Source organism: Panthera leo, chromosome C1 (assembly GCF_018350215.1).
Source record: "Panthera leo isolate Ple1 chromosome C1, P.leo_Ple1_pat1.1, whole genome shotgun sequence".
In the NCBI taxonomy this organism is placed as follows: Eukaryota; Metazoa; Chordata; class Mammalia; order Carnivora; family Felidae; genus Panthera; species Panthera leo.
In genome coordinates, this window is record NC_056686.1 from 216,985,295 (window position 1) to 217,009,677 (window position 24,383).

Sequence of the window (24,383 nt, forward strand, 5' to 3'; positions counted from 1 at the left end):
TCTCTCTGACCCTCCCCCGTTCATGCTCTGTCTCTCTCTGTCCCAAAAATAAATAAAAAACGTTGAAAAAAAAAAAAAAAAAAAAAGAATCGTGAGATCAAGAGTCGGACAATTAATCAACCGACTGAGCCAGCCAGGGGCCCCTGATTTTAGCATTATTTTATAAAATGATAAACAGACCCCCTCACCCCAAGGAAAGAGAGAAGGCAGCAGGCATTCAGCACCCCTCAGGCCTCATGTTGCACCCCTTTGGACTCTCCTGAAATCTAGTCCCAGACGTCAGAGAAGGGCAAAGCCACCCTACCTTTGGCCCGATGCTGCCAATGGGCCCGCGGTCTCCCCTTTGCCCGGAGCATTTGCAGGGAACCCCACAGCAAGCTTTCTCAGCAATGTTGTCCTACCAAAAGGAAAAGAAAGTTCAAGTCTGAACAAATACCTAGGAAAAAAAAAAAAAGCATAAATATGCCGTGAAGGTCAAAATCGATGTACGTGGATTTCACGGTGAGAGATGATCTTCTTCCCGCATAGCATTTCCTCCAAGACTGCTCAGCAGTCAGGGTGGCAGAGGGAAGTCACCAACGTAGGAGCATGGACAGCCACCAAAGTAACACAGATCATACTCACGGTGTCACCGCAGGCTCGGCCTTATTTCTAAAAGTTTCCAACATACATATCCAAATTTCAAATGTTAAGCATAACTTACATATTTTTAAAACCCCGAAGAGCAAGACCTAACAAATAAATTGCATACGGCCGGGACAGAATGCGGTTCCACAACGGAGATCCGTACACCCTTCCTCAGGACCATGGTCAGAGCACAGACTGTGGCTCCAGCTGGGAGGAGACCTTGGGAACAGCCGCGGTGTGGGGCCGACACACAAGTGGTCCCCGCCTCTTGGCCACCAGCACCGCCACTCTGGGCCACCCGTGCGGCCACACTCATCAGACACCCTCGACGTTCCCTTCGCATCCTAACCCCTGACCTTATTGGGAAAGCGCATGCCCAACAAACATTTCCATCTGCTAAACTCGTGGTGCTCCAACACTTTTCTCACGGCGAGCTTCCTGGAGTTTTCATTTCCTCCATGGCCCGGATGCGTCAACTAACGCAACCTCCTTCCACCCAATAAAAAAATAAAATCCCAATTCCAGCCCTAGGAAGAATGCAGGAGGGAAGAAGGAACAGTCAGTTTATCCTCCAGCTCACTGCCGCCACCAGAAAGCAATCTCCGAGTTGACCACTCAGCCCCACGTCCCCCAAAAAGCCCACCCACTCCCGGCCCCAGGGCTAGCACCTCCGGCTGAGAGAGGCTGAACCCCAGCATTAGGATGCCTCATGAGGACACCTTTATTTCCTCCAAAGGAAATTAGGAGAGAAGACAAGGGAGGTGCCCCTCTGCCCAGAAACGGTCTTTCTTTTCCTGCATCGTCTTATTTTCACATGTAACGTTTGGATGCTGAGGACAGTTTCCTGTTTGGGGACAGTCACTCTGATGTCTTGCCTTCCCAGCCATCTTATGAACGGAAAGGTTCTCACGAAAGGGAGCAGAGAGGAACCTGTCAGGTAACACCACCAGCATGCCTCGAGACCCATTTTCCAGCTCGCTGCTTTCCCAGCTCTTGGACACCTCCGTGTTCTGGACTCACGCCTGGGATGGCCGCAAGGCAGGTCCCAAGTGAATTAAATAAACCGAATTACCCACCCGAAGGGCCCCTCTGCCATTCACCTCGCAAACAAACAAACAAACAAACAGAAATGCCTTCGTGATCTTAAATGACAGAAGAAATGGGTGTCTTGACCGCTTTGTGTGTAAGAGACACAAAAACTCACGAGCTGCTCTGCCAGTTCATAATCGAGGTCCAGCAGGTTAAGCCTCAGGGGCCTGTTGTACATGAAACCTCGCCCGAACTCCAACTGCATCAGCTGCTCCAAGTTGGCTACACGTTCAAGGCCCACCAGGATCAGAGCTTGGACGCCTGCAGGGGGAGGCACATTCAGCGCGGCTCAGCTGGGCATTCCAGAACCACCATGGCTTTTCCCTCCTAACTTTTTTTTTAAAAGAAAAAACTTCAGGGGTGCCTGGGTGGCTCAGTCGGTGAAGCGTCCAGCTTCGGCTCAGGTCATGATCTCACGGTTCGTGAGTTCAAGCCCCGCGTCGGGCTCTGTGCTGACAACTCAGAGCCTGGAACCTGCTTCGGATTCTGTGTCTCCCTCTCTCTGCCACTCCCCTGCTCATGCTCACTCGCACTCTCGCGCTCTCTCGCTCTCTCTCAAAGGTAAACATTAAAAAACTGCTTTAAAGAAAACTTCAGTATAAAATGTGACCTTTACCTAAAACATGTTGAATCAAACCAGTTAGCTTCTCTGAAGAGTTAAAATACTGGAACTTTGGAATTCTCTAGCAATTGTTCAAGGAATGTCAGTAACTAAACTGATCAGCAGAATACAGGAAGTGACACCATGAAACGCATTCATACGTAGATTCTCCAACTCTGACAAAACTCAGGTGTGCTTGGGGAGAGTTGCCACACCACACCCCCAACACCAGATAGTAGCAATCTCGTCCTCTTGGCTCAGGAAAAGCCAGCTAATAGAGAACACTCTTAGGATAAGTTATGCTTTTTGTGAGCCTCTGGTGTTGGCATTCACTTTGTGATAATCAGTGCGACCAGATTCCAAACCAAATAAACAGATATTACATCTGATAATGGGCATCCTTGTCTGTCTAGTTACCTTAAATCTGGAAGATGTGGTTTCATTGTTTATTTTAGAGCAAAGTGCATTTTCTGCTTTAAGTTCTAATGTTTTCAAGCGGTAATCACAAAGTCATGTTCTTTTGCAAAAGCATCATGCTTTCAAGACGTTCTACCACCCGAATGAGTCTGAGAGCCTGAGGATCCTGGGTCAGGATTTGGTGAGGAAGCCGACTGTGGCACGAGGGGAACCGCCATAGCCCCAGGGAGGTGACAGAGGGCCAGGCTGCGAGGAGGAGTCCCCCGGGTCCCCCAGAGGACTCCAGCAGGGTGGTGTCCCTGCCTCATCCAGGCCAACTTCTCCTGTTTGGAAAGCCCACGACCTACCTTCTTGTCGGAGATCCTCAGACGCCCTTTGTAAATCAGCCAGATCTCCGTCCACCCCATCGGTAAAATGAATGACCACCTAAAAGTAAAAGAGGTGTCAAACCCCAGCCAAAATTACAAAGAAATGACCTCCCGGGGGTCAGAGAGATAGGCCCATTCAAACCCTCCATCCACAGTTGAGGAGACTGGGGCCAACGTTGAGAAACAATCATCCCCACTCATGGTTCTTTAATACCATGCACTAAAGGAGGGATAAACGAAGTGGGTATACGGTGGTGTTTGATTTACCAAAAAAAAAAAAATTACAATAAAAATAAAAACAGTATTCATCTCATTTTCCTATGTATGCGATGTAGCTTCTAGAAATGTGTGTGTGTGTGTGTGTGTGTGTGTGTGTGTGTACGCGCGCGCTACGGGCTGAACCATGTCCCTCCAAAAGTCATATGTCAAAGCCCTAAACTTCAGTCCCTCAGAATATGACTGTATTTGGTGATAGAGCTTTTAAAGCGTCATTAAATTCAGTGAGGCCACTGGGACCATGTGGTCTCTAATCCGATGTGACTGGTCTCCTTCTAAGAGAGACTGGGACACAGACACACACAGAGGGAAGCTCGAATGGAGACAGAAGGAGAAGGTGGCCATCCGCAAGCCAAGGAGAGAGGCCTCCAAAGAAACCAACCCAGCAGAGACTGATCTCAGACTTCCAGCCTCCAGGACTGGGAGAATACATTTCTGTTGTTTAAGCCACCCATTCTGTAGTAATAGGTCTTGTCAGCTCTAGAAGACTACTGCTGTGTGTGTGTGTGTGTGTGTGTGTGTGTGTGTGTGTGCGTATTCACACTATATATGTATGTATCTGTATGTAGGTACACATACACGCAGAGAGAATGAGAGAAGAGACCGTGATGTACTCAACGGGTAGGACAATAATCAAACAGGAATTAATCATAAATTCAGCTCAATCAAGCTTAATTACTGATTTCCAGGATTTTTTTTAGAGCATAAGTAAAACTATTGAAACGGGACAGATATCACATTTTGGACTTTTATGACCAGTTGACGATAAAGCACTTTTACGTTCAGGCACCACTAACCCCATCAAGCATGAAAAGCGCTTCTAGAAGAACACTTGGGGGTAAGGGGCTTCTGGACACGGAGGTGCTCCTCCTGACCAGTACAAGTCCAGAAACTGCACGGGAACCTGGACCAAGGGGGGAGCCCATGCTCACCTTTACGTTGTCTGCTGAGGACTGTCTGAACTTGTTCTGATAGACCTTCAGCGTGTCCGCAGTGAGGACGTAGGGGTGCTGGCTGCGCATGTTCTGGAACTTCTCAAACAGCTCCGGCTGGTACTCGGCAAAGTCAAAGGCCTCCACGGGGCCCGAGGGCGTGTTGGCCACCACCGACACGCGCACAGTGGGCATCTGGCCGCCGGTGCAGCTGATTCTTTGCATCTGGCTGATTCTATTCAAGATGGTGTCCACCTTGGACTCAAGGCCCTTCTGGGTCACAAATACGTTCTGATCTCTTGACCCATCAAACCCCAGAATCACATCCAGATTACAGACTGCAAAAAGGAAAGGAGGCAGTGAGCTCTAAGTCGAGGTGGCCGAGATGGGTCCAATACACAGGCACAGCCCCGGGACGTGGACCGGGCATCACACTCGAGGGCAAAATGAGATCTTCTATGTACGAGCTTTGAGAAGCAATTCAGTCTGCCTCTCTCTCAGGGAACACCAGTGCTGACTCTTAGGAACTGAAAGCACAGGCCATTTTAACGTGTTTGCTTTTCTGGAGTGTTCATCACTTTTGGTCTGCTCTACAGCAGGTGTTTACAACCATCTCAAGATTGTGCTTTAAATGAAATGCACTTGAGAACTCAAATACTCTGAACTCAAATAGTTGATCTAAGGAGCCTATAAACAGAAACAGGGATCAGTAAGTCTGAATAATTTGGGGAATTCAAGAATAGAGGGGGAAAATACATCTTATAAGATCAAGAAAATACAGACTTCCACGCTTACCCTGAAAGATAAGATATCCTTATCGATAACAGGGGCTAAGTGGTTACCAGGATCCAACCCACACAGTTGGATAAGCAGAATGCCTGAAGCAGCCAAAGGCTCAAGGAATCCATAGGCCAGCAGCGGGCATCTAAATATCTAAACTAGGTCCAGGGGCGCCTGGGTGGCTCAGTCGGCTAAGTGTCCGACTTAAGCTCAGGTCATGATGCCGTAGTTCGTGGGTTCAAGCCCCACACTGGTATCCATGCTTATAGTGCAGAGCCTGCTTGGGATTCTCTCTCTCCCTCTCAACAGATGCTCCACATTGGCATGACAGGATGAAAATGTACCTAAAGGGGATTGGTTACCTTTGGAAACATCGGTCACACCCGGACATAAGGTTTCATGCATCGCATCGTGCAGAGTTTCCAAAACTTGCTCGCTCAGCTCAGACAGCTCCTGGACGTTCCCCACACGGAACGCCGTGGCGCTGTTGGACGCAATCTTCCCAATCTCCTCTGAGTCGATGTTCTTCACGCCCACGGCAAACACTTTGACACCTCTCTGGGTGAGAGCCAGGCTGGCTTCCTGGGCATCCTCCACCGACTTCCCGCCCGTGATCACAAATGCTATCTGAGGGACCCTCTGATCCAGGCGGCTGCCCGCCTCCGGCACGAAATGATTCAGCCGCAGGTGCTGGAGGCCCACCTTGGTGTTTGCGTGTCTCCCCCCTTTGTAGACCACTTTGTTGATAGCGTCGATAATCTGCTGCTTGGTGGTAAAGTCCCTCAGGAAGAACTCATCGGTGGGGTCAGAGTTGTACTGGACCAGCCCCACTTGGATGGAGTCGCCCCCCTCATACAGCGTGTCCACAATTTCAGACACGAAACGGAGCACTTCCTGGAAACTGTCCCTCCTGAAATTGATGGAGCCGTCCAACAGGAACACAACGTCTGCTTTCTTTTTCTCTAAAAGCGGTTAAAATGGAAAGGAGAAATTTGGTTTCCATATCCAGAACAAATACACAAAGCGTAAAATAACTGGAAAAAGGCATTCTTATGACTCGTTCACAGCAGACACCTTTGCTTTATTCCATGCCTCTACAGGGCCCAAATTCACAGCCACCATCATGCTAAAAACAAGAAGATAAATGATAAATTATCTGAACAAAAAGCTAGGAGGCAGGAGGACTCAGGGAAACCGAGAACTGAGTCCTGGTTATCCCATGCAAAATGGCATTACGGCAGATTCAACGGTCCATGAACTCAGATGTTTTAGGAAATGCCGCTAAACACGATCCTTCTGGTCAGAAATAAACAATGGTGTCCGACGGGTATTGGGAGAGATATGCTAGGGGCAGAACGAAAAAGGGCTGGGAGAAATAGACTGGAAATAGGAAGTAGACCCTATACACCTTTGGAGGGCTGCCTGCCAGCATGCTAAGAGCTCCATAGAAGCCCGCCAAAAATGAAAGGCATTTGATGGTAATTTCCTAATTATAATCAAACGATGAAGACTGGAGTAAAAGAGGGGTATGGATTGGCCAACCTCAAAGATGCTGTCCTATTCTGAGAGCCAGTGAATCTGTGGTTAGTCCTCAATGCACCTTCATAGAACCTTTCAGCGGGGCCACAACTAGCCTCATAGAAGGCTCACGGAAGAATTAATGACCCTATGCTTTCCGGGTTATGTTTCCTTCTACAGTTTCAACTAAGTCATTTTTCCAGGATTTAGTTTCTAATATTATATGCAGCAACGACCATAACAGAAGAAAACTATTAAAATACATGCTAATTGCATTTTTTTTCAATTAAAAAATAACAGATGTCACACTCTGTAGTTATGTGTCCCAGAGGTCATACCTGGCCGTGAGGGAGACGGTATGTCCACTCCTGGAGGTGCAGGTGTGATCCCGGAAGGTCCAAAAGAGTTCATGATTCTGTCTTCTATGTTGGGGAGGTCTCTGAATTCTCGCACCGTGAAGACCAGTCTGGGGTCATTGGTGATGGTCTGCAGCTCTGTTCTGTCAACATTTCGGTCTCCTACCCCTAAACTCACAATCCCTGAGGAGCTAATCACCTGTGAAAACCTGGAAATATCATCCTGGGATTTTCCACCCAGAAACAGAACCAGGTGTTGGGGTACGCCATCTTCTATCCGGCTCCCAGCAGACTTGACAAAGAGATTTCTTGCCACAAATTCCAGAGCTTTGCCGGTATTCAGCGGGGACCCCCCTTTGAACCTCAGGCGACGTATTGCGTCAAGCACAGGGGCCTGGGATCTGTGGGTCTTCAGGTAGAATTCTGGGAAGACCTCATTGCTGAACTGTACAACCCCGATCCTCACTTTGTTGGGGCCAATGTTGAGTCTGCGAACAATTCTGCTAACAAAGTCCCGAATATGCGCGATGCCATCTGGCCTGACGTTGTCAGAGCTATCAATTAGGAAGACAATGTCTGCAGCATCACTCTCAACATCTGTGGATAGAAAGAAAGGAAGAGGAAAACTCAGTATGTGGCTGGTGTTTCTTTGGCTTTGTTTCTGTTTTTGTTTCTGAACTCGCAACTATCTTACACTATCTTGCACAGTGTTAACTAGCATTAAAATTACAAGCTAATGCACATGTGTTTATCTCTTGAGCTTTTTAAAATTAATCATTAAGGGGCACCTGGGTGGCTCAGTCAGTTACGCATCCGACTTCACCTCGGGTCATGATCTCACGGTTCAGTTCATGAGTTCAAGCCCCACATCGGGCTCTGTGCTGACAGTTTGGAACCCGGAAACTGCTTTGGTTTCTGTGTCTCCCTCTCTCTCTGCCCCTCCCCTGCTTGCTCTCTCTCTCTCTCTCTCTCTCTCAAAAATAAACATTAAATTTTTTTAACTCCTCATTAAAAATTGGGCTTTTTTCACCAAAACAGTGTCCACTTCTTAAAATCTTCGAAGTTCTCCAAAAGTTTCTAAGTTTACTCTATTTTAATTATGGCTTTGAAGTCTGGGTTACAACCAGTTTTAAAAATGTAAACAGTTGGGGCGCCTGGGTGGCGCAGTCGGTTAAGCGTCCGACTTCAGCTCAGGTCACGATCTCGCGGTCCGCGAGTTCGAGCCCCGCGTCGGGCTCTGGGCTGATGGCTCAGAGCCTGGAGCCTGCTTGCGATTCTGTATCTCCCTCTCTCTCTGCCCCTCCCCCGTTCATGCTGTGTCCCTCTCTGTCTCAAAAATAAATAAATGTTAAAAAAAATTTAAAAAAAAATGTAAACAGCATTTAGCAACTGGATTATCAGAATCTACAAAAGCATGAGCTGTTACTACCAGAAGGGATCAAGATCTCCCAGAACATCATTGGTGTGCAAGAAGAGGGAGCCAGCTAAGGTCAAAAGTCCTCTCTGTCCAAGGCCACCACTTAGGTAGTGACACCCAGAGAATGCCAACTGTCTCCCAGTGTGCCACAACAGCTCCCCAGGTGTTTGACTCATGGTATTTCTTCTTGCCCACATATCCCTAGCATTTATACAATTTTTTTGTTTTCACCGTTATTTCCCCTATTTTCTTTATGTGAGTCTATTTTTGGCTACAAAACTAATCCAAAAGTCCTGGGAAAGATGAGCCATGTTTTCCTTTTAGTTAGAATTCTAGGTACTTCTTGGAGGCTATTTTATTAATTAGTCCTATGTTGCCACTCAACAAGTTCAGCCTGTCTTTTGCTTCATAAATCGTAGGGCTACTTGTAATGGAAACACAGCACAGCAAAAGCTGAGCAAGTCATAGAACTCAGCCATTTACATTGAGAAAGAGAAAAGCTGGCCCAGCACACAGAGCCAGGCCTTGGGTTCTCCTGCAGAACACAAAAGATTTCACAGAACGTCAGAATCATAGGTCCACACTGACAAAAAGAAGACGAAAATAACCAAACACCTGCCCTCCCTGCTAATAGGAACGACTACTGCTTCTTCACCACTTACAGCTGTAGCCATAAGATGAAGAAAGATACCAAATCATAGAATTACTTCCACTTCTTGACAGTATCAATCCAGGCCAAATCGTATTTCCTTAAGCCTCCCACAAAATTGCCTACCACAGGCTCTGATCCTATCCTAAGACCTAACACCCTCTACTGAGATGCTCCGTGGTTCACCATCATGTGCATCCTCCCTCCTTGCAACAAGCCACTGACATAACTGGCTCAATATTAGGTGTCCCTTTATTTTAATTTAACTTATCATGAGTACTACGAATCTTTGAACCTGTTATTTTTTTATATCAAAAATACTCAGAGAGCAACAATAAATACCCCATCTTACCTGGAGAAGGATAGCGAGTGCTGGCTAGGATCCGCTGTATCTGCTCTGAGGTTAGGGTTGTGATGGGGGTCAGCAGTTTCTGCTCCAGGCTTGGCAGCTCCCGGAAGGTGCTCACCGAGAACACGTACTCGGGGCTCAGGGAGATCTTAACCAACTGTTCCTGGTCTGCATTCCTTGCGACCGCAAATGGCGCCACACCAAACTGCTTGAGCTCTGCCGCGGAATCGTCTACCTCGTCATCAGACTTCCCAGAAGAAATGAGGACCAGGAACTGAGGGACACCCTCTTCAATCCGGCTTCCCAGTGGCCTCTTGAAGATATTCCTTGACACGTACTCCAGGGCACCCCCAATGTTGATCTGCCTCCCGCCTTTGGGCCTCAGCCGCCTCACTGCATTCTGTACCTCATCCTTACTGGAATGGGCATTCAGCAGAAATTCCACTCTGGGGTCCTCGCTGAACTGGATGACTGCCACCCGAGTCGTATCGAAGCCCACGTCCAGGTAGTCAACCAGCCTCTCGATGAGGGTGCGGATGTACTGGAATTCAGGGCCAGCATTTTGGGACCCATCGATGAGAAAGACCACATCCTTCTTATTTCCGATACCTGCAAATCACATGTTGCCACGGGTTTCACATTTGTTGGCACCAAATTCTTAGTGTTCATGAACCACCTCCCAGTCTGTCATGGAATCACTACCTGACGGGAGAAGTATCTTAATTCTGGCTATTATAGCTAAAATACCAGTCCCGGGAGTTAGTCCTGGCATTGCAGTGATTACAAGCCAGGGAGAAGAGGAAGAATCAGAAAAGGATAAAGAAGAGAAACTCTGAGGGAGGCAGAGACTAGATACACAAGAGCCATGTCTGGACCAAATAGGGATGGTGTTTCAGGAAGGAGGTGATCTTTTTTTTTTTTTTTATTTTTTTATTTTTTTATTTTTGGGACAGAGAGACAGAGCATGAATGGGGGAGGGGCAGAGAGAGAGGGAGACACAGAATCGGAAACAGGCTCCAGGCTCCGAGCCATCAGCCCAGAGCCTGACGCGGGGCTCGAACTCACGGACCGCGAGATCGTGACCTGGCTGAAGTCGGACGCTTAACCGACTGCGCCACCCAGGCGCCCCAGGAAGGAGGTGATCTTAACTGTGACATCCATCAGTCTCTCTTAGATCAAGCAGAAGGGCATCTGAGAATTGACCATTGGGTTTTTCCAGATGTAAAGACTTTGACAAGAGCGCTTTCTGTGGAGTGGCTACAGCGAATGACAGATGGGGGTGGGTTAAGAGAGGAATTGTAAAGATTGAGAGAATTCTTTTAAAAGATTCAGGCACTATTGGAGAGGGGAGCAGGCGTCAAGAGAGAGTTTCTAAGAAAGAAAAAAAGTTATATGTTTATATTGTAAAGGGAATCATCCTTCCCACCCTCGTTGGAGAGCCAGTGAGGCAGGACAGAGAATGGTGAATGGCGCCCCTGGGTTGCTCAGAGGGGAACGTGCCCTGGAGGCAGAGACAGCTCACCTGGAAACAGGTCAGGGCTGAGATATGGATAGCAGTTCTGGTAAGAAGAAGAGTGTAGAAGATGTGGGAAAGGAAGAAGGTGAAGGTAGAAAATACTCATTTTGAAGTGTGGGAGAGCAGCTATGCTATAGACATATATGCTTGTGTTTAAAATAAAGAAGTTGCATATGCACTATGACAAGATTTCCAAAGTGCATTCTTGGGAACACTGGTACCTCAGGAGGCATCATAGATAAAAGGACCCTGCAGCCAAATAAGTTTTGGAAATGTGTCATTCTTGTATTGGAGATATGCAAAACACATCAATTAGAGGGGGGGATCCTCTCTCTCTGGTTCCCAAACTTATTTGATCACAAACCATTTAGAACATTCCATGGAGGCCTGTGGGGCCTGCCGCACTCTGTCCTGGACACCAGCGAGGAAACGCCGGCCCTTTTTAACAACACTAAGTCAGTCACCCTCACCTCCTTCATTCACCCAAAGGGCACCGTATCTGGCATCTGACTCTTCTCTCACTTGCTTCTTCTACTCTTGGCTTCCTTCTGTTCCCCCTTGCCTTTCCCTTTTCCCCCTCTCCATGCCATGAGGCTTCAGATGGCACTCTGTAGGATGTAAGCCACAGGGAACAAGGATACTGCTGGCTTTCCACCACTGTGAGCCTTCCCACCTGAGTACCCTGGGGAGGCAGGCCCTCAGTGGGTATTTTGAGGGGGTTGGACACATCTTAGTGCCCCTTCAGTGGCCAGGCTCCCACTGTTTTCTAGTTTACTGTAACCAGGCCTAGAAAAGGGGCACAGGAACAATGAAACAGAATAAATCTTGCAGTCATAAGAGGAAGATGGGATTCTGCCAGTTAAGCCATTTACTTCTTAGCACCAGGCAAGCCAAAAGCAATCATCACTCTTGGGCTCTAGAAACACCAATATTTCAGAGACTGTGCCCCCAGCTGGGTGGACCCTATGGTCAAGCTCCCTCCCTGATCACAGAAGGCTGCCGACTGGACCTGCCAGGGGCAGCATAGAACTGACATTGACCTGGGGCCACCAGCTAGATGGCCCCGTCCCTTCTGATATCTGTGCAGAAGCCTCTACACAGACGTGGGGGGTCTGCACTAAAGCATGCACCTGCCCCTCTTTGAAACTTTAATTTGGCCCCAAACATGAATCTCATCATGTCCCCAGGGCTGTACCACTTCCGGCCACTGAGACCAAAGGCACACGGTTCCTAATTCTTCATGAAAAGCCAGTCCCCGCCGCCCCCCCCCACAAGGCAGAGGAAACCAACAGAGAACACTCAGAGCCCATGGGCCAAACGTGTAGCCCCGGATGTTTCTAGAAACAATGACCCAAGGAATCCCCTCCTTACCTGGGCTCGTTGGGGGGAGCAAAACTGGCTGCAGCCTGCTCAGCTCTTCCCGGCTGAGCTGAATCACTCTGTCGGAGATCACCTGCTGGACGGTCCCTAGCTGCCGGAAGGTGGGAATGGCCACGGCAAAGTCGGGGATAAAGGAGATGGTCTGCATCTCTGTGATGTCGGCGTTCCCGATGCCGATGCCGATGGGCACTGCCCCTCCCCTCTTCAGCACCACGGAGGGGCCCCTCACGTCATCCCCAGACCTGTCAGCCGTGAGGACGATCAGGAGCTGGGGGACACCTTCTGCTATCCTGCTTCCGGCTGAGCTGATCAGGATATTCCTCAGGACAAAGTCCAGGGCGGCCCCGGTGTTGGGGGCCGGGCCTCCCAGGAGGGCCAGCTTGCGTACGGCACTGACCACACTCTGCTGGTCCATGTATGAATTCAGGTAGAACTCAGGTCTGGTCCGGTCGCTGTACTGTACCACGGCCACACGAACCCGGTCTGGGCCCACATCCAGGGTCTCCACCACTCTCTGGACAAACTCTTTCAACAGAGGGAAGCCGCTCCTGACACCCTCAGAGCCATCTATCAGAAACACCACATCCTTTTCACCTGAAACTGGGAGAGAGACAGCATCCATGACACACAGGACCCGAGAGGGACCATCTCCTACAGATCATGGAGGGCTGAAGAATGGCCCCACAAAGGTAGCCGATCGAGAATCCCCAGAACTGGTGAAGGGGACTTTGCAGGTATGACTGAATTAAGTGCTTGGGGAATGAGAAAATTATCCTGAACTATCCAGGCAGACCCAGTGTAATCAATCCCGTGTCCTTCTAAGAGGGAGAGGAGACGATGAGAGTTCAAGGAAGAACTTTACGGTAGAAGCAGAGATCAGAGAAGAGAGAAGAGGGTTCGCTGCTGCTTTGAAGATGCAGGAAGGGTCCACAAGCCAAGGAGCGAAGGCCGCACGAGGCAAGGAAACGGATGACCCACCAGAGCCTCCCAAAGGAGTGCAATCTGGCTGACACCTTGCTTTTAGTCCAGTGAAACTGGTTTCGGATTGCTGACCTCGAAAACGGAAGACGATGCATTCATTTTGTTTTAAGCCACTAAATTTATGGTAATTTGGCACAGCGGAAATCAAAAATGAATACAGCAATACAGACAGGTAGGTAGATAGAAGGACAGGCCTTTAATTTAGAACCTTCGGTGCCTGTGCAGCATTGTCAACTTTCCAAGGTGTCCTCAAGAAACGGTGTTGGGCAGGGGAGAAACAGGACGGTACATCCGGCCTGCCCATTAGCATGTTGCACAGATGGGGGTTTCAAATGATTTGTTGTTAAGTCACAGCGGGGCAACAGGGAAACGTACAGACCAGATGTCTGGGTTACCATCCAAAGCCAACAGCGTGTGGGCCCCATAGTCAATGTAGAAGTTCGAAATTCTCGGGGTTTTTCCCAAAGGGTTATAGGTGCAATTAACGACTTTCTTCACCGCATTTTTACCAATAAACGGAAAGCGGTTTAAACACCAAGTCATGGTAACGTGGAGCAGCAGCTGGAAATTTTAGGTCAGCAGTTAGGGTGCGGATCTATCCCCCTCTCATCACACCTTGTATTCTTGGTAAGTGGACTGTGGATGAATTACAGCACGGTGAGACCCGCTTAAAATAAGACATTGGTAGATCATACGGAGGAAGACTGTTTTAGCTATAATGTATCCACGGGTATGGCTTTTATTGTGCTTATAGTAGAAATAGTGTTTTTAAATGGATTTTTAACTACTGATATGTCTAAATCTTTATCATGTACCTAATTATGAGAAATTCTTTTTTTAACTTATTGTTTTAATTTTTTTGAAGTTTTATCTTGAGATACGGGGGTGGGGGGTGGGGGGTGGAGAGAGCACTCAAGGAGGGGAGGGGCAGAGACAGAGGGAGAGAGAATCCCAAGCAGGCTCCGCACTGTCAGCACAGAGCCCCACGCACAGCTCAAACTCATGAACCGTGAGATCGTGCCCTGAGCCAAAGTCAGAGGCTTAACCGACTGAGCCACCCAGGTGCCCCTAATTATTCTCATGTCACCCGGATTCTCCTGTTTTGCCCTGAGGACCGTTAGACAATTCAAGTGGGGAAAGAGCCAGCGGCCTACCGTCACTCATACCCTCCAGTACCGGGCCGCAGAAGCAACCAGAATTCCCATGCCATACCTGGCGTCGGCGCCCCATCCTGCACGGATTTTAAGAGATTGACGATCTGTGGTTGAAGGTCTCCGATCTTGGGGAGTGACTCCGCGGCCAGGATGAAGACGGGGGACGGCACCATCAGCTCCAGCTCGGCGGGATCTGCGTTCTTGGCCTGCAGTATGAAGGTCACCACCTGGCTCTGCTTCAGGTTGAGTGCCGGTGTGTCCAAACGATCCGAGGACCTTCCTGCAACTAGCAGCACCAGGAACTGAACCACTCCGTCCTCGATCCGGCTTCCGGCGGACTTCACAAAAATGTATCTCTGTGCGTACTCCAGCGCGTAGCCCAGGTTGAGGGCTTTGCCCGTCTTGATCTTCATTCTCTTCACGAGATTCAGGATCTCGGGCTTGTTCTGGTGCTCATCAAAACGGGACTCCACCCTGACATCATCGCTGTACTGAGCCACCGCAACCCGGGTCCCATCAGGCTTCACGTCAAGCTCGTCGATAACCTTGTAGAGAAAGTCGCGGACAGCAGGGAACTGGCCCACGAGATTGGCTGAGCCGTCAAAGAGGAACAGAATGTCTCGCTTGCTTTCTACAACAGAAGTAGGTTAGGACACAGTGAGGGATGAGAACCTAACGGGCACCAGAGTGACTTCAGCCCAGCGCCACTAGGATTTGGTAACGGGGGGGTCACACAATTCATCTGATGATCACTGTACCAGCAAGAGGGGAGAAAACCCGTTGTCGAAGCCTGAAGCACCAGCTGTCATTAAGACACCCCATTTCAGAGCAGTTCATATCTGCAAAGGCCTAGAACCGGAGGGGTCTACCCGATCCCGCATCATGCTTCTTCCACAAAGCAAGACAACATAAGCCCCAGAGGGTCCTATTCTTGGTGGCAATCACTGTAAGAAAACAGTGTTTTCAAGCCGTTATAAATCAAGCTACGGAAAATGTGGTCCTTACTGTCCTTTGTCTTAAAAACTGACCAGTCTTTAGCGCCAAAGGCTGATGTGGGTTAGCCACCCATAGATAAGTGAGTTGACACATATCTGCTCTAACTGGATTTTCTTTTCACTAAATTTGCAGCTATGGGCCAGGACCCCAAATAGCACCCATCGTTGCTCTGTGGGTCAGGCTGTCTGTCAGTGCATCCCAATCTGCTATACTAAGCCAACAGAAAACAGGGCTGAAGGCCCACAGGGGGCCACAACATGTAGCATGTAACGGGAACATAATTTTCAGGTCAAACGGTTCTTGGAGGTATTTGATTAGGTTTCAAACTGGCTCGGTCTTGCTCCCCATCTGTGTGGTGTCCACAAGCTGGCAGGTCCCACGCATCCGGGCCTCAGCACCGTATTAATCTGCAAGAACAGTAATATTCCCGACTTCCTTTGGAAATCATTTTATCATCACATAAAGATGCAGCCCTTGTTGGGTTTGTAAAAAATAACTTTTGTGTATACAGCAGATTTTGAACATGAAAGAATCATATAAATAAAATAACGTCAGTGTCTTTTTTTGTTGTTGTTTTCTCTTCCTATACTTAAGTTAGTTAATATTTCTAACCGGCCCCAACGCGCTCTCCGGTACGAGAGGGGGTCAATCCCTCGCGCTCTCCCTTCCGTCTGGATGTGTGTTCCAGAAACTTCACGGGCACTGGGGCAAAAAAAGGTGGCGGGGGGAGCCGGGATAAGATGGGAGGGACATAAGCTGCATTTCCCAGACCTTTCTTTCATTAATGAACCTTAGACAGAGAACCTCAACTTGCTGGTACAGTGTCTCAAGCCCCCAGATTACTTCAAGCACAGAAATCCGGTCTTCCTTCTACAGTTCACCGCACGCTGGAGTTCAGGCTGGGCCACCTGCCACCGGGGAGGTGTTGGGGGAAGGGAGCCCCGCGCAGCTGGGGAGCTTTACCTGGCTGGGCGAATGGAACTTCCTCCACACCTCCACTAACATATGTGGTTAGGGGCTGAATCAGCTGCTGAGGCAAGGCTGGCAGGGAGCTGAAATCGTCCATGAGATACACCAGGCTCGGGTTAAAAGCGATCTGCTCAAGCTCTGCCTTATTCGCCTGGCTAGCTCCCACACAAAAGGTCAGGATGCCTGCGCGCGCCAGGGCGTTGGCAGCTTGCCCATAGGAGTCCTCGGACTGCCCGGTTGTGACCAGGAGCAAGAGCTGTGGCACGTGTTCGCGGATCCTGCTGCCGCCAGCTTCGGTGAAGTGGTTGGCATGGACATAGCTCAGGGCCGCGCCGGTGTTCAGGCCCGACCCCCCCTTGGGCTGCAGCTGCCTCAGATGAGCAAGCAAATCTGACTTTGTCTGGTATGTGTTTAGGGAGAACTCTGTTACTGGCGTGTCGCTAAATTGCACTAAACCGACACGGATATTGTCGCTGCCGACATCAAGGCTGTTAACTACGTTCATTACAAAGTCCCGCACATAAGGGAAATCGGTCTTGCCAACGTTGAACGATCCATCCAAAAGAAAGATGATATCCCTTTTGTTTACGTGAACTGCAGTGGAGCACAGAAAACAAAGTGAGACACAGACAACCACGGAGGGCATGCCACGTGTGCCTGCGACACGGGGCACACACGCCAACATTCAGAACACACAGACAGTCGGTGAGGCAAAGCACGTCCATCTCATAAAATATGGCAGAGGGCTGCATATTTTCCACCGGTGGCGGCTGGTGTTTGTGAGGCATATCGATAGCCAAGTTGACGAAACCAAGTTGGCTCGCGGAAAGATACAGTGCCAAAGTTAGGACGTTTGCAACGAACAAAAATGATCAGAATCCTCCAAGTGGAACATTCCTTCCCTAGAAGTGAACGCTACCAGGGACCTGTGCCTTTCTGCCTCAGTCCTATCTATGACCACGGTCACAGTCAGGTTTACGTGTGTGAGACGGGGGTCCCCGGGATCCACCTCTACACATTTGCAGAGAGATTTCCACTTACAGATAGATTACGAGTGTTAGCCCGAGTCCACCTGAGAACATGAGATCCTGAAGGTTTACAAAAATAATAATAAAATTGGAATGTTCTCATCCTGAAGTATTCCTAGGACCAGCCCTTTGTCATTCCCTACCGGTACCCTTCTTCTGTGGGGAGTCACAGCATTGTCGGGCAATAATCCAATGGAGAGCCCGTAGGAATTCCTCCAAGGTGAGATAATAGCATCGTGGAAACACATTAAAGTACAAAAAGACTAGCTGCCACGTCTGGCTGAGGTTATACACACGATGAATCACAAGTAGAGTGCTCAAATTAGAGGACACGTAGCAACACATTTAGTACAACATGCCTTTAGGAAAATTATCTCCCCTCTCTTCCCTGGCGTCTCCCTAAAATTTAAACCTAACAACTAATTTCATCCTACGGTCTATCCATCAACTTTGGCCATGAAAGTGTGGACCGGAAGTGTGCAGGAGGTAAGGAGAAGAGAAGGAGGCTTTCGGAAGAGCAGAGAGCCTGGGGAGAAAGCATGCATCATGCAACGTGAGTCATGCATCCAACAGTCCTCCAGTGGTGCACTTGTGTGGCGGAAAAGCTGGTTGCCGTGATATTCATCTTCATTAAGGACGGCGAATTGTACTCATCCACTTGTAAGCTCATAGACCGCTATCGTGTCTTTCAAAATAACTTTTCCCTGACAATCATATTAAATGAAAGATTTTAGAAACCACTGGGCTTTTTGTCTCCATGCCCATTCACTGACTGAAGGAAAGGCCCTTAGGAAAAGGAGAGAGGGTTAATGTTCTGCACCGGTCGGGGCTGGGCCACTGAGAGGGGACTGTCAGCTCAGGAAAGCAAGAGCCAGGCCACATCTTGGTGGTGGCAGAAGGAGGCTGGACAGGAGTCACCGGGAGACACACAGCCTTGGCATCTGACAAGAGGTAACAACTGAGAAGTGACCTCCTAGGCCAGAAGCAGTAAGGACGAGTGGTCCTGGTCCTATAGCTTCCGTCATAAGATTTCTACTTGATGACTTGGAAAGTTCATACAATTCTTATCATATGGCATTTTAAAACATACATCTGTATCATATGGCATTTAAGTCACACAATCCCCAACTAAAGGAAGCCCGAAATAAATTCTGTTTATCACTCTCGTTTCCATCATTTAAGAGCCGTCTCTCATCTAAGCTCAAAGGCTCTGCCTGGAGACCACCCCGCTGTGGGTCTGACTTGCTCCGCACCATACCTTCAGTGGTTCCGGTGAGGGTCCTGAGAGGCGCCAGTAAGCCGGGCAACACGCCTTGCAAAGGGGCGGCTCGGAACTCGGCGGGGATGAACACCAGGGAGGAATCGAAAGCAATCTCTTCCAGCTCAGCCTGGTCGGCAACCTTGTTCCCAATGGCAAAGGACATGATGCTGCTTCTCTTCAGCTCCTGGGCAGGCTGGCTGATTTCATCTAGGGACTTACCGCCTGTAACCAGCACCAGAAGCTTTGGGACCCCCTCGGCGGCCCGGTAGCCAGCCGAGCTAGTGAACAGGTTATTCCGAACAAAGTCCAGAGCAGAGCCCGTGTACAGGGCCGAGCCTTCCATGGGCTTCATTCTCCGCACGGCGGCAATGACTTCCCTTTTACTGGGGTAGCTATTGAAATAGAACTCTGGCCTCACAGTGTCTGCGTACTGAGCCACTGCCACTTGGATAAGATCCTGTCCGATTTCCAGCCTCTGGATGACTTTGGCAATGAAGTCTCGGATTGCATTGAAGTTGGCCAGTCCCAGTGCGGATGAGCCATCCACCAGGAAAACTATGTCTCTCTTGTTGACTTCAATGACTGTAGGTAGCAACGTTATAAGGTGAGTACAATGGCCTTACCTGTCACATTCAACTATGACCGTCTCTACAGCTAACGCTACTCAAGGGGCACTCCCGTCTGCTCTGGCCAGTGTGAGGTCAGCGGGAGTCCCCGAAGAACCAGTCGTAACACACATCAGTGACAGCTGCATCCTCCCTATGGGGTGGCAGGTAGGGCTCCTGACCCACCCACCCCCACCCCCTTAGTACCTTTGACAAAATAGTTGCACAAAAACAAAATGAGCTTTAGCAACCACCTGTGCAGCATGTTGTCAGTAAAAAAGCCAGGAAGCCCTTTTCTGCCAAAAGTCTGTAGGTTAGATTCTAGGGTCCAGAATGAAGCTAGATCTTAAATGCTTAAAGGAGCAATCAGTGTCTACACAGAGGGCACTTCATCTCACAACTGTGACTTCATAAACACCCACTGCCAAGTACAAAAGTATAGGGCAGGCACACCCCCGTTGTCTTCCGTTCTCTTCTCCGTGCCTGGGTTTTTCAGGCAATGAAAAAAAAAACAATTCCTTGACATCATAAAACTTATAAAAAGGAAATCGATGTCAAAACCAGCAAGAGGCACAGAAGGATTTTCATTTAAGAGACCTGCACCATGAAGGTGCAACTTACGTATCAGGACTGTGATAAACTACAAAGCAAAGACAGCTGGGCAAGGTCACTAGCTTGTGACTCTAAGCCTGTGTCCACCTGCCGTACGCCCACCTGAGCTGTGGGCACAAAGTACCGTGTCAGGCATGACACTCAATCCAAAAACCTGCTAGGACTTCCAACACTCACAAGGATATAGAGGGAGGAGTGCTTACAGTTTATTAAGTATCTGGACGTGAGGAGGCCTCCAATACTCCACACTGTCGGATGGATTATATACCTTGACGTTTGACTATACGGACATCACTAGTGCAAACTCTCCTCTTTAAGAGAAAACACGTAGGGGCACCTCAGTGGCTCAGTTGGTTCAGCATCCAACTTCAGCTCAGGTCATGATCTCAAAGCTCATGAGTTCGAGCCCCGCGTCGGGCTCTGTGCTGACAGCTCAGAGGCTGGAGCCTGCTTCAGATTCTGTGTCTCCTTCTCTCTCTGCCCCTCCCCCACTCGCGCTCAGTCTCTCTCTCTCTCTCTTTCTCTCTCTCTCTCTCTCTCAAAAATAAATAAAACATCAAAAGAATTTTTACGAAAAGAGAAAACACGTAAATGCACACATAGATGCAAAGCACACAAGGACAGGCACATGGAGACCACTGCTTTGGCATCAACTTGTGGTACAAAGAATGAATTCCAAGTCCTTAAGTTCTCCGTAGAGACGTGCATACACGCGGGATTCTCCCTCTATGTATGTGCGAAAGACACGGAATGCCACACGGCCCTGCCCTCTCCTTCCCTCAACATGTACGTAAAAGACATACATATATGCACACATATGCATGTATGCACAGTTAACCACATGTGTGGCATTTCATGCACACATGGATAGTGAACCTGCCTGGAGGCACACACACACACATAGCCCTCCTACACCATTGATGTAGAAGTGCTACTGAGATTCCGGCATCCCATGCCTGTATAGACATATATGTATGCAATATACACGGGAGATGAATAAAAAGACAGGTCAGCTCTCACCCCGACCAGTAGGCTGACTCACTCAGCTGTTGAGTGGCAGCCCCCCCCCCCACCTCCAGTAAGCGACGTCCCCCTTCCTGGCATGTGATGCCAACCCAAACAGAGCTGTCTTCTGCTCGGACTGGGTTTGAAACACCCTTGTTGGGAGGTGAAACGGAAGGTCCTGCCAGTCAGTGGGCTGCTGGCCTCACCTGCACCACTACCCCCTGCGGGGTGCGTCCTCTGCCCTCACCCGCTTCTCCCGCCCCTCCTCTTCATGCGCCCCCAGCACTGCAGTGACACTGATCTGCCAGGGCCTCCAGTGACCTGCACGTGTGGACACACGCAGTGGGGCTCCTGGTCTCGTTCTCCTCAGCTTCTTAGCAGCTCGGGGCCCTGGCAACCTCTCCAGCCCTTGAGACACGCCGTCGGCACTAGGCTTCACGCTCACCCCCTAAACTGGTTGCTTCTCCAGCCTCCATGTATCAAACGAGTTCCAGCCCCGCGGCCTGCTGAAAGTTCTGGAAAGCAGCCAGGCTCCTTGGTGCCCCAGAGCCACGGCACCTGGAACACCGTCCCTTTGTTCTTCACCTGCTGCCCCCTTTCTATCTTGCGGCTTCTCCAACTGGCCTTCCCCGGCCACCCTGTCCAAAGCTCTCTCCCCCTGTTCTTCTGTGTACAGCCCCACACAACTTCTGACCCTCGGAATATTTGCGTCTGGACACTGGCCCCCATTTCCACCACCTCCCCATTATCCCGCAACAGGCCGGCGGCCACGTCTCTCTCGTCCACCAGCAAGCACTGTGTATCCAGCTCAGACCAGATCGCCAGGGACATTTGTTAACTATTGCAAATCGGTCACAAGGATTAAAGATGCTGTCTGCACATGAGGAGGTAATATTCGAGTTAGCTAGGGAAAACTGAAATTTGAGCAACGTGTTGCTACAAATAAAAAGAAGAAAGAATTTGAAACTTCTCCTGGAACAGAAATCTCTTCATCCGGGGGAACTCCTCTCTCGTACATTCAAGAAATCAGAGCCCAGGGTGGTTGCGCAGCCTGCCCAGGATCACACAGCTGGTTAACGTAAGAGCGGGGACCGAAGGCCAGGTCTCCCGGCTACAGCCCTGCTGCTCCCTCATCGTTTACAAAAGCTACGGAAACCATCCGTGTGTGTCCACACGCACACGAGCCTGGAGCAACCTTGGTAAGTTGTAGTCCGATGAGAGGGAGGTCTAGAAATATCAAGCGAATTTTCAGGATGTAATTCTGCATCAATTCTGATTTTCCCTACCCGGTGATAATGCAGAAGGCCATTGGTAATTACCTCTGGCAGACAGGGGAGATCACCAACTAATGTAAGTTGGCACAACCGGATCTGCCTTGAGGCTCAGCTGCCTCAGCGCCAGGCAAAACCGTATTCTTATTTCCATTTTGAAAAACACATTCTCCTCCCACACTTGTTAAGTGCGTATTTGTTACGTGATGCGATTCGTTTGATGTTTATAAACGAGTCCCGTTGGGCTATTTTGCCAAAGGCCCTCAGTTTGAATGGGTGTACGTCATGACCTCGCGACTCAACGCAACTACTCCGAAACTTGAGCAGCACAGGAAAATGGTTTCTCGTAAATATCCCGCCAAGTGAGCATTGTGTGGTTTCTTACCTTCAGAAGCGCAGCTCTCAATACCCAGCACAGAAAGGGCCCCACGGGGCAGCCCTCACCTACCTGCAAGGGCGCTTGTAACACGCGGGCTTAGAGGCCGTGCCATCGTCCTGGACTAATTTTCTCAGAATTGTAATGAGCCCCTGAGATCCATTTTTCAGATGACTGGATCACAAGTGAATAATACAATGATGTTGAATAGTCTCCAAGTACCAGCTTTCTTGAATTTGCCTCAAAAGCACACTTCCTCGACAACGCACGTGGTAACGAGAGCTTTCCACTCACCCACGGATCTTTTGTGTTGCACCCCCGAGAGCTAGCCTATCTCAGAAGGACCCCGCCGTGGGTACTTACAGGTTCTCCTGAGGCGCAGCGTTCTGGAGGTGCCTGCCTTGTTTCTACAAAAACCAACACACAGAACACCCCACTCCCACACAGATGGCGAGGAGAGCATACGTACCTTCTGTGACAATGGTTGGCGGTTGTAAGACAATGCGCCTTTGGGCCACGCCAACAATGTACAGCAGTAATTGCTCCTGGAGGTCCCCAAAGCTACGGAATTCCGGGACAGTAAACACCAAGTTGTCACTGGTAGCTATGTGCTGAAGCTCTGCCCTGGAGGCGGCCTGGGTTCCGAGGCCAAACGAGAACACGCTAGCCTGTTTCAGTGCTATGACCCCGTCGCGGATCTCGTCACTAGAAGGCCCGGCGCTTATGAGGACCAGCACCTGGGGAACCCCTTCCTCCACTCGGCTGCCCCCTGCCTGGGTGAAGTGGTTCTCCACCACGAAATCCAGGGCCAGGCCGATATTGGCCAGCTCCCCACCAGTGAACGCAAGGGCTTTCACTGCATCCAGAACCTGCACCTTGGTGGAGTAGGTGTCCAAGGAGAACATGGTTCTGGGCTCATCGCTATACTGGACCACCCCCACTCGGATCTGCTGAGTTCCAACCGAGAGTCTCTCAAGGAGATTTACAAGGAAGTCGCGAATGACTGCAAAATGGACACTTCCGGTGTTGTTTGATCCATCAATAAGGAAAATAATGTCAGCAGAGTCTTGTGCTTTAAAAGAAAGAAATGCAAAAAATGTGAAAGCGTTAGAACAAGTGACCACATGCATTGTTCAGTGTTCTGACATGTTTCTTTGGAAACCAATAAGAAACACGAAATACAGACAAACAAAACACATGTTGATTAAGGAATGTGAAATTCTCTTTTAGTTCTGCATTCTGAATGGATAAGAGGCAACTCCTCGGGAACGATGGCGTAAAATAGGAACATTTATATCAAATGTTCATTTGTACCATCTTTTTAGTTACAATTCAAAACATCATATTCACTTTTCTGGGGGAAGAATCATGAGTACGTATTCCAGAAATTTCTACTAAATTTGGAGGGAAACGTTGTTACGTGGAATTGTGCGTTACCATACCTACAGGAGGTCCAAACATGATTTCTAATTTTTGGATGTTTCTCTCATAATCCTCAAGTGCTTATAGGAATTTTCTTTGCCCAAATCCACAGCTACGAAACAGAAGCTCAGAGTCAGGGTTTGGTGACTTATCATCCCAGCATGTTGAACACCTGATTCCTGGAATGACTACTGTTTCTTCTCTTTAAAAACCAAGATGGCGGCCTGCACGCAACTTTGTGAATTTGAAAGGAAGAACTCAAGCTACACTTCAAGTTTTAATCTTAAAAATATCTGATAAATGTTTGATCTTCTCTTCTCATACGATATTGAGTTGCGTGGAACTCACATGCAGGTCTGGGATTAGGCTAGATGTTTTGTTCACGTACTTTTGCTATTGCCTCTGTATTCAATCACATAATGCAGAAC

The 24,383-nt window shown here is 49.1% G+C and overlaps 1 protein-coding gene across 7 annotated transcripts in view; it reads right to left on the reverse strand.

Moving 5' to 3' along the window:
* Nucleotides 1-24,383, reverse strand: part of COL6A3 (collagen type VI alpha 3 chain) — an 81,128-nt gene that overhangs the window by 35,717 nt on the left and 21,028 nt on the right. For 2 of the 7 annotated variants that reach the window (XM_042950670.1, XM_042950672.1), the window contains 12 exons: nucleotides 23,003-23,605; nucleotides 18,662-19,246; nucleotides 16,370-16,969; nucleotides 14,469-15,041; nucleotides 12,267-12,875; nucleotides 9,383-9,988; nucleotides 6,947-7,561; nucleotides 5,453-6,052; nucleotides 4,311-4,648; nucleotides 3,082-3,160; nucleotides 1,832-1,977; nucleotides 305-397 (listed from right to left, as the gene is read on the reverse strand). In XM_042950670.1, coding sequence (XP_042806604.1) covers nucleotides 305-397; nucleotides 1,832-1,977; nucleotides 3,082-3,160; nucleotides 4,311-4,648; nucleotides 5,453-6,052; nucleotides 6,947-7,561; nucleotides 9,383-9,988; nucleotides 12,267-12,875; nucleotides 14,469-15,041; nucleotides 16,370-16,969; nucleotides 18,662-19,246; nucleotides 23,003-23,605 — 5,447 coding nt within the window. The remainder of the gene's footprint in view (nucleotides 1-304; nucleotides 398-1,831; nucleotides 1,978-3,081; nucleotides 3,161-4,310; nucleotides 4,649-5,452; nucleotides 6,053-6,946; nucleotides 7,562-9,382; nucleotides 9,989-12,266; nucleotides 12,876-14,468; nucleotides 15,042-16,369; nucleotides 16,970-18,661; nucleotides 19,247-23,002; nucleotides 23,606-24,383) is intronic. The other 5 variants (XM_042950674.1, XM_042950671.1, XM_042950673.1 and 2 more) reach the window with 5 other exon arrangements.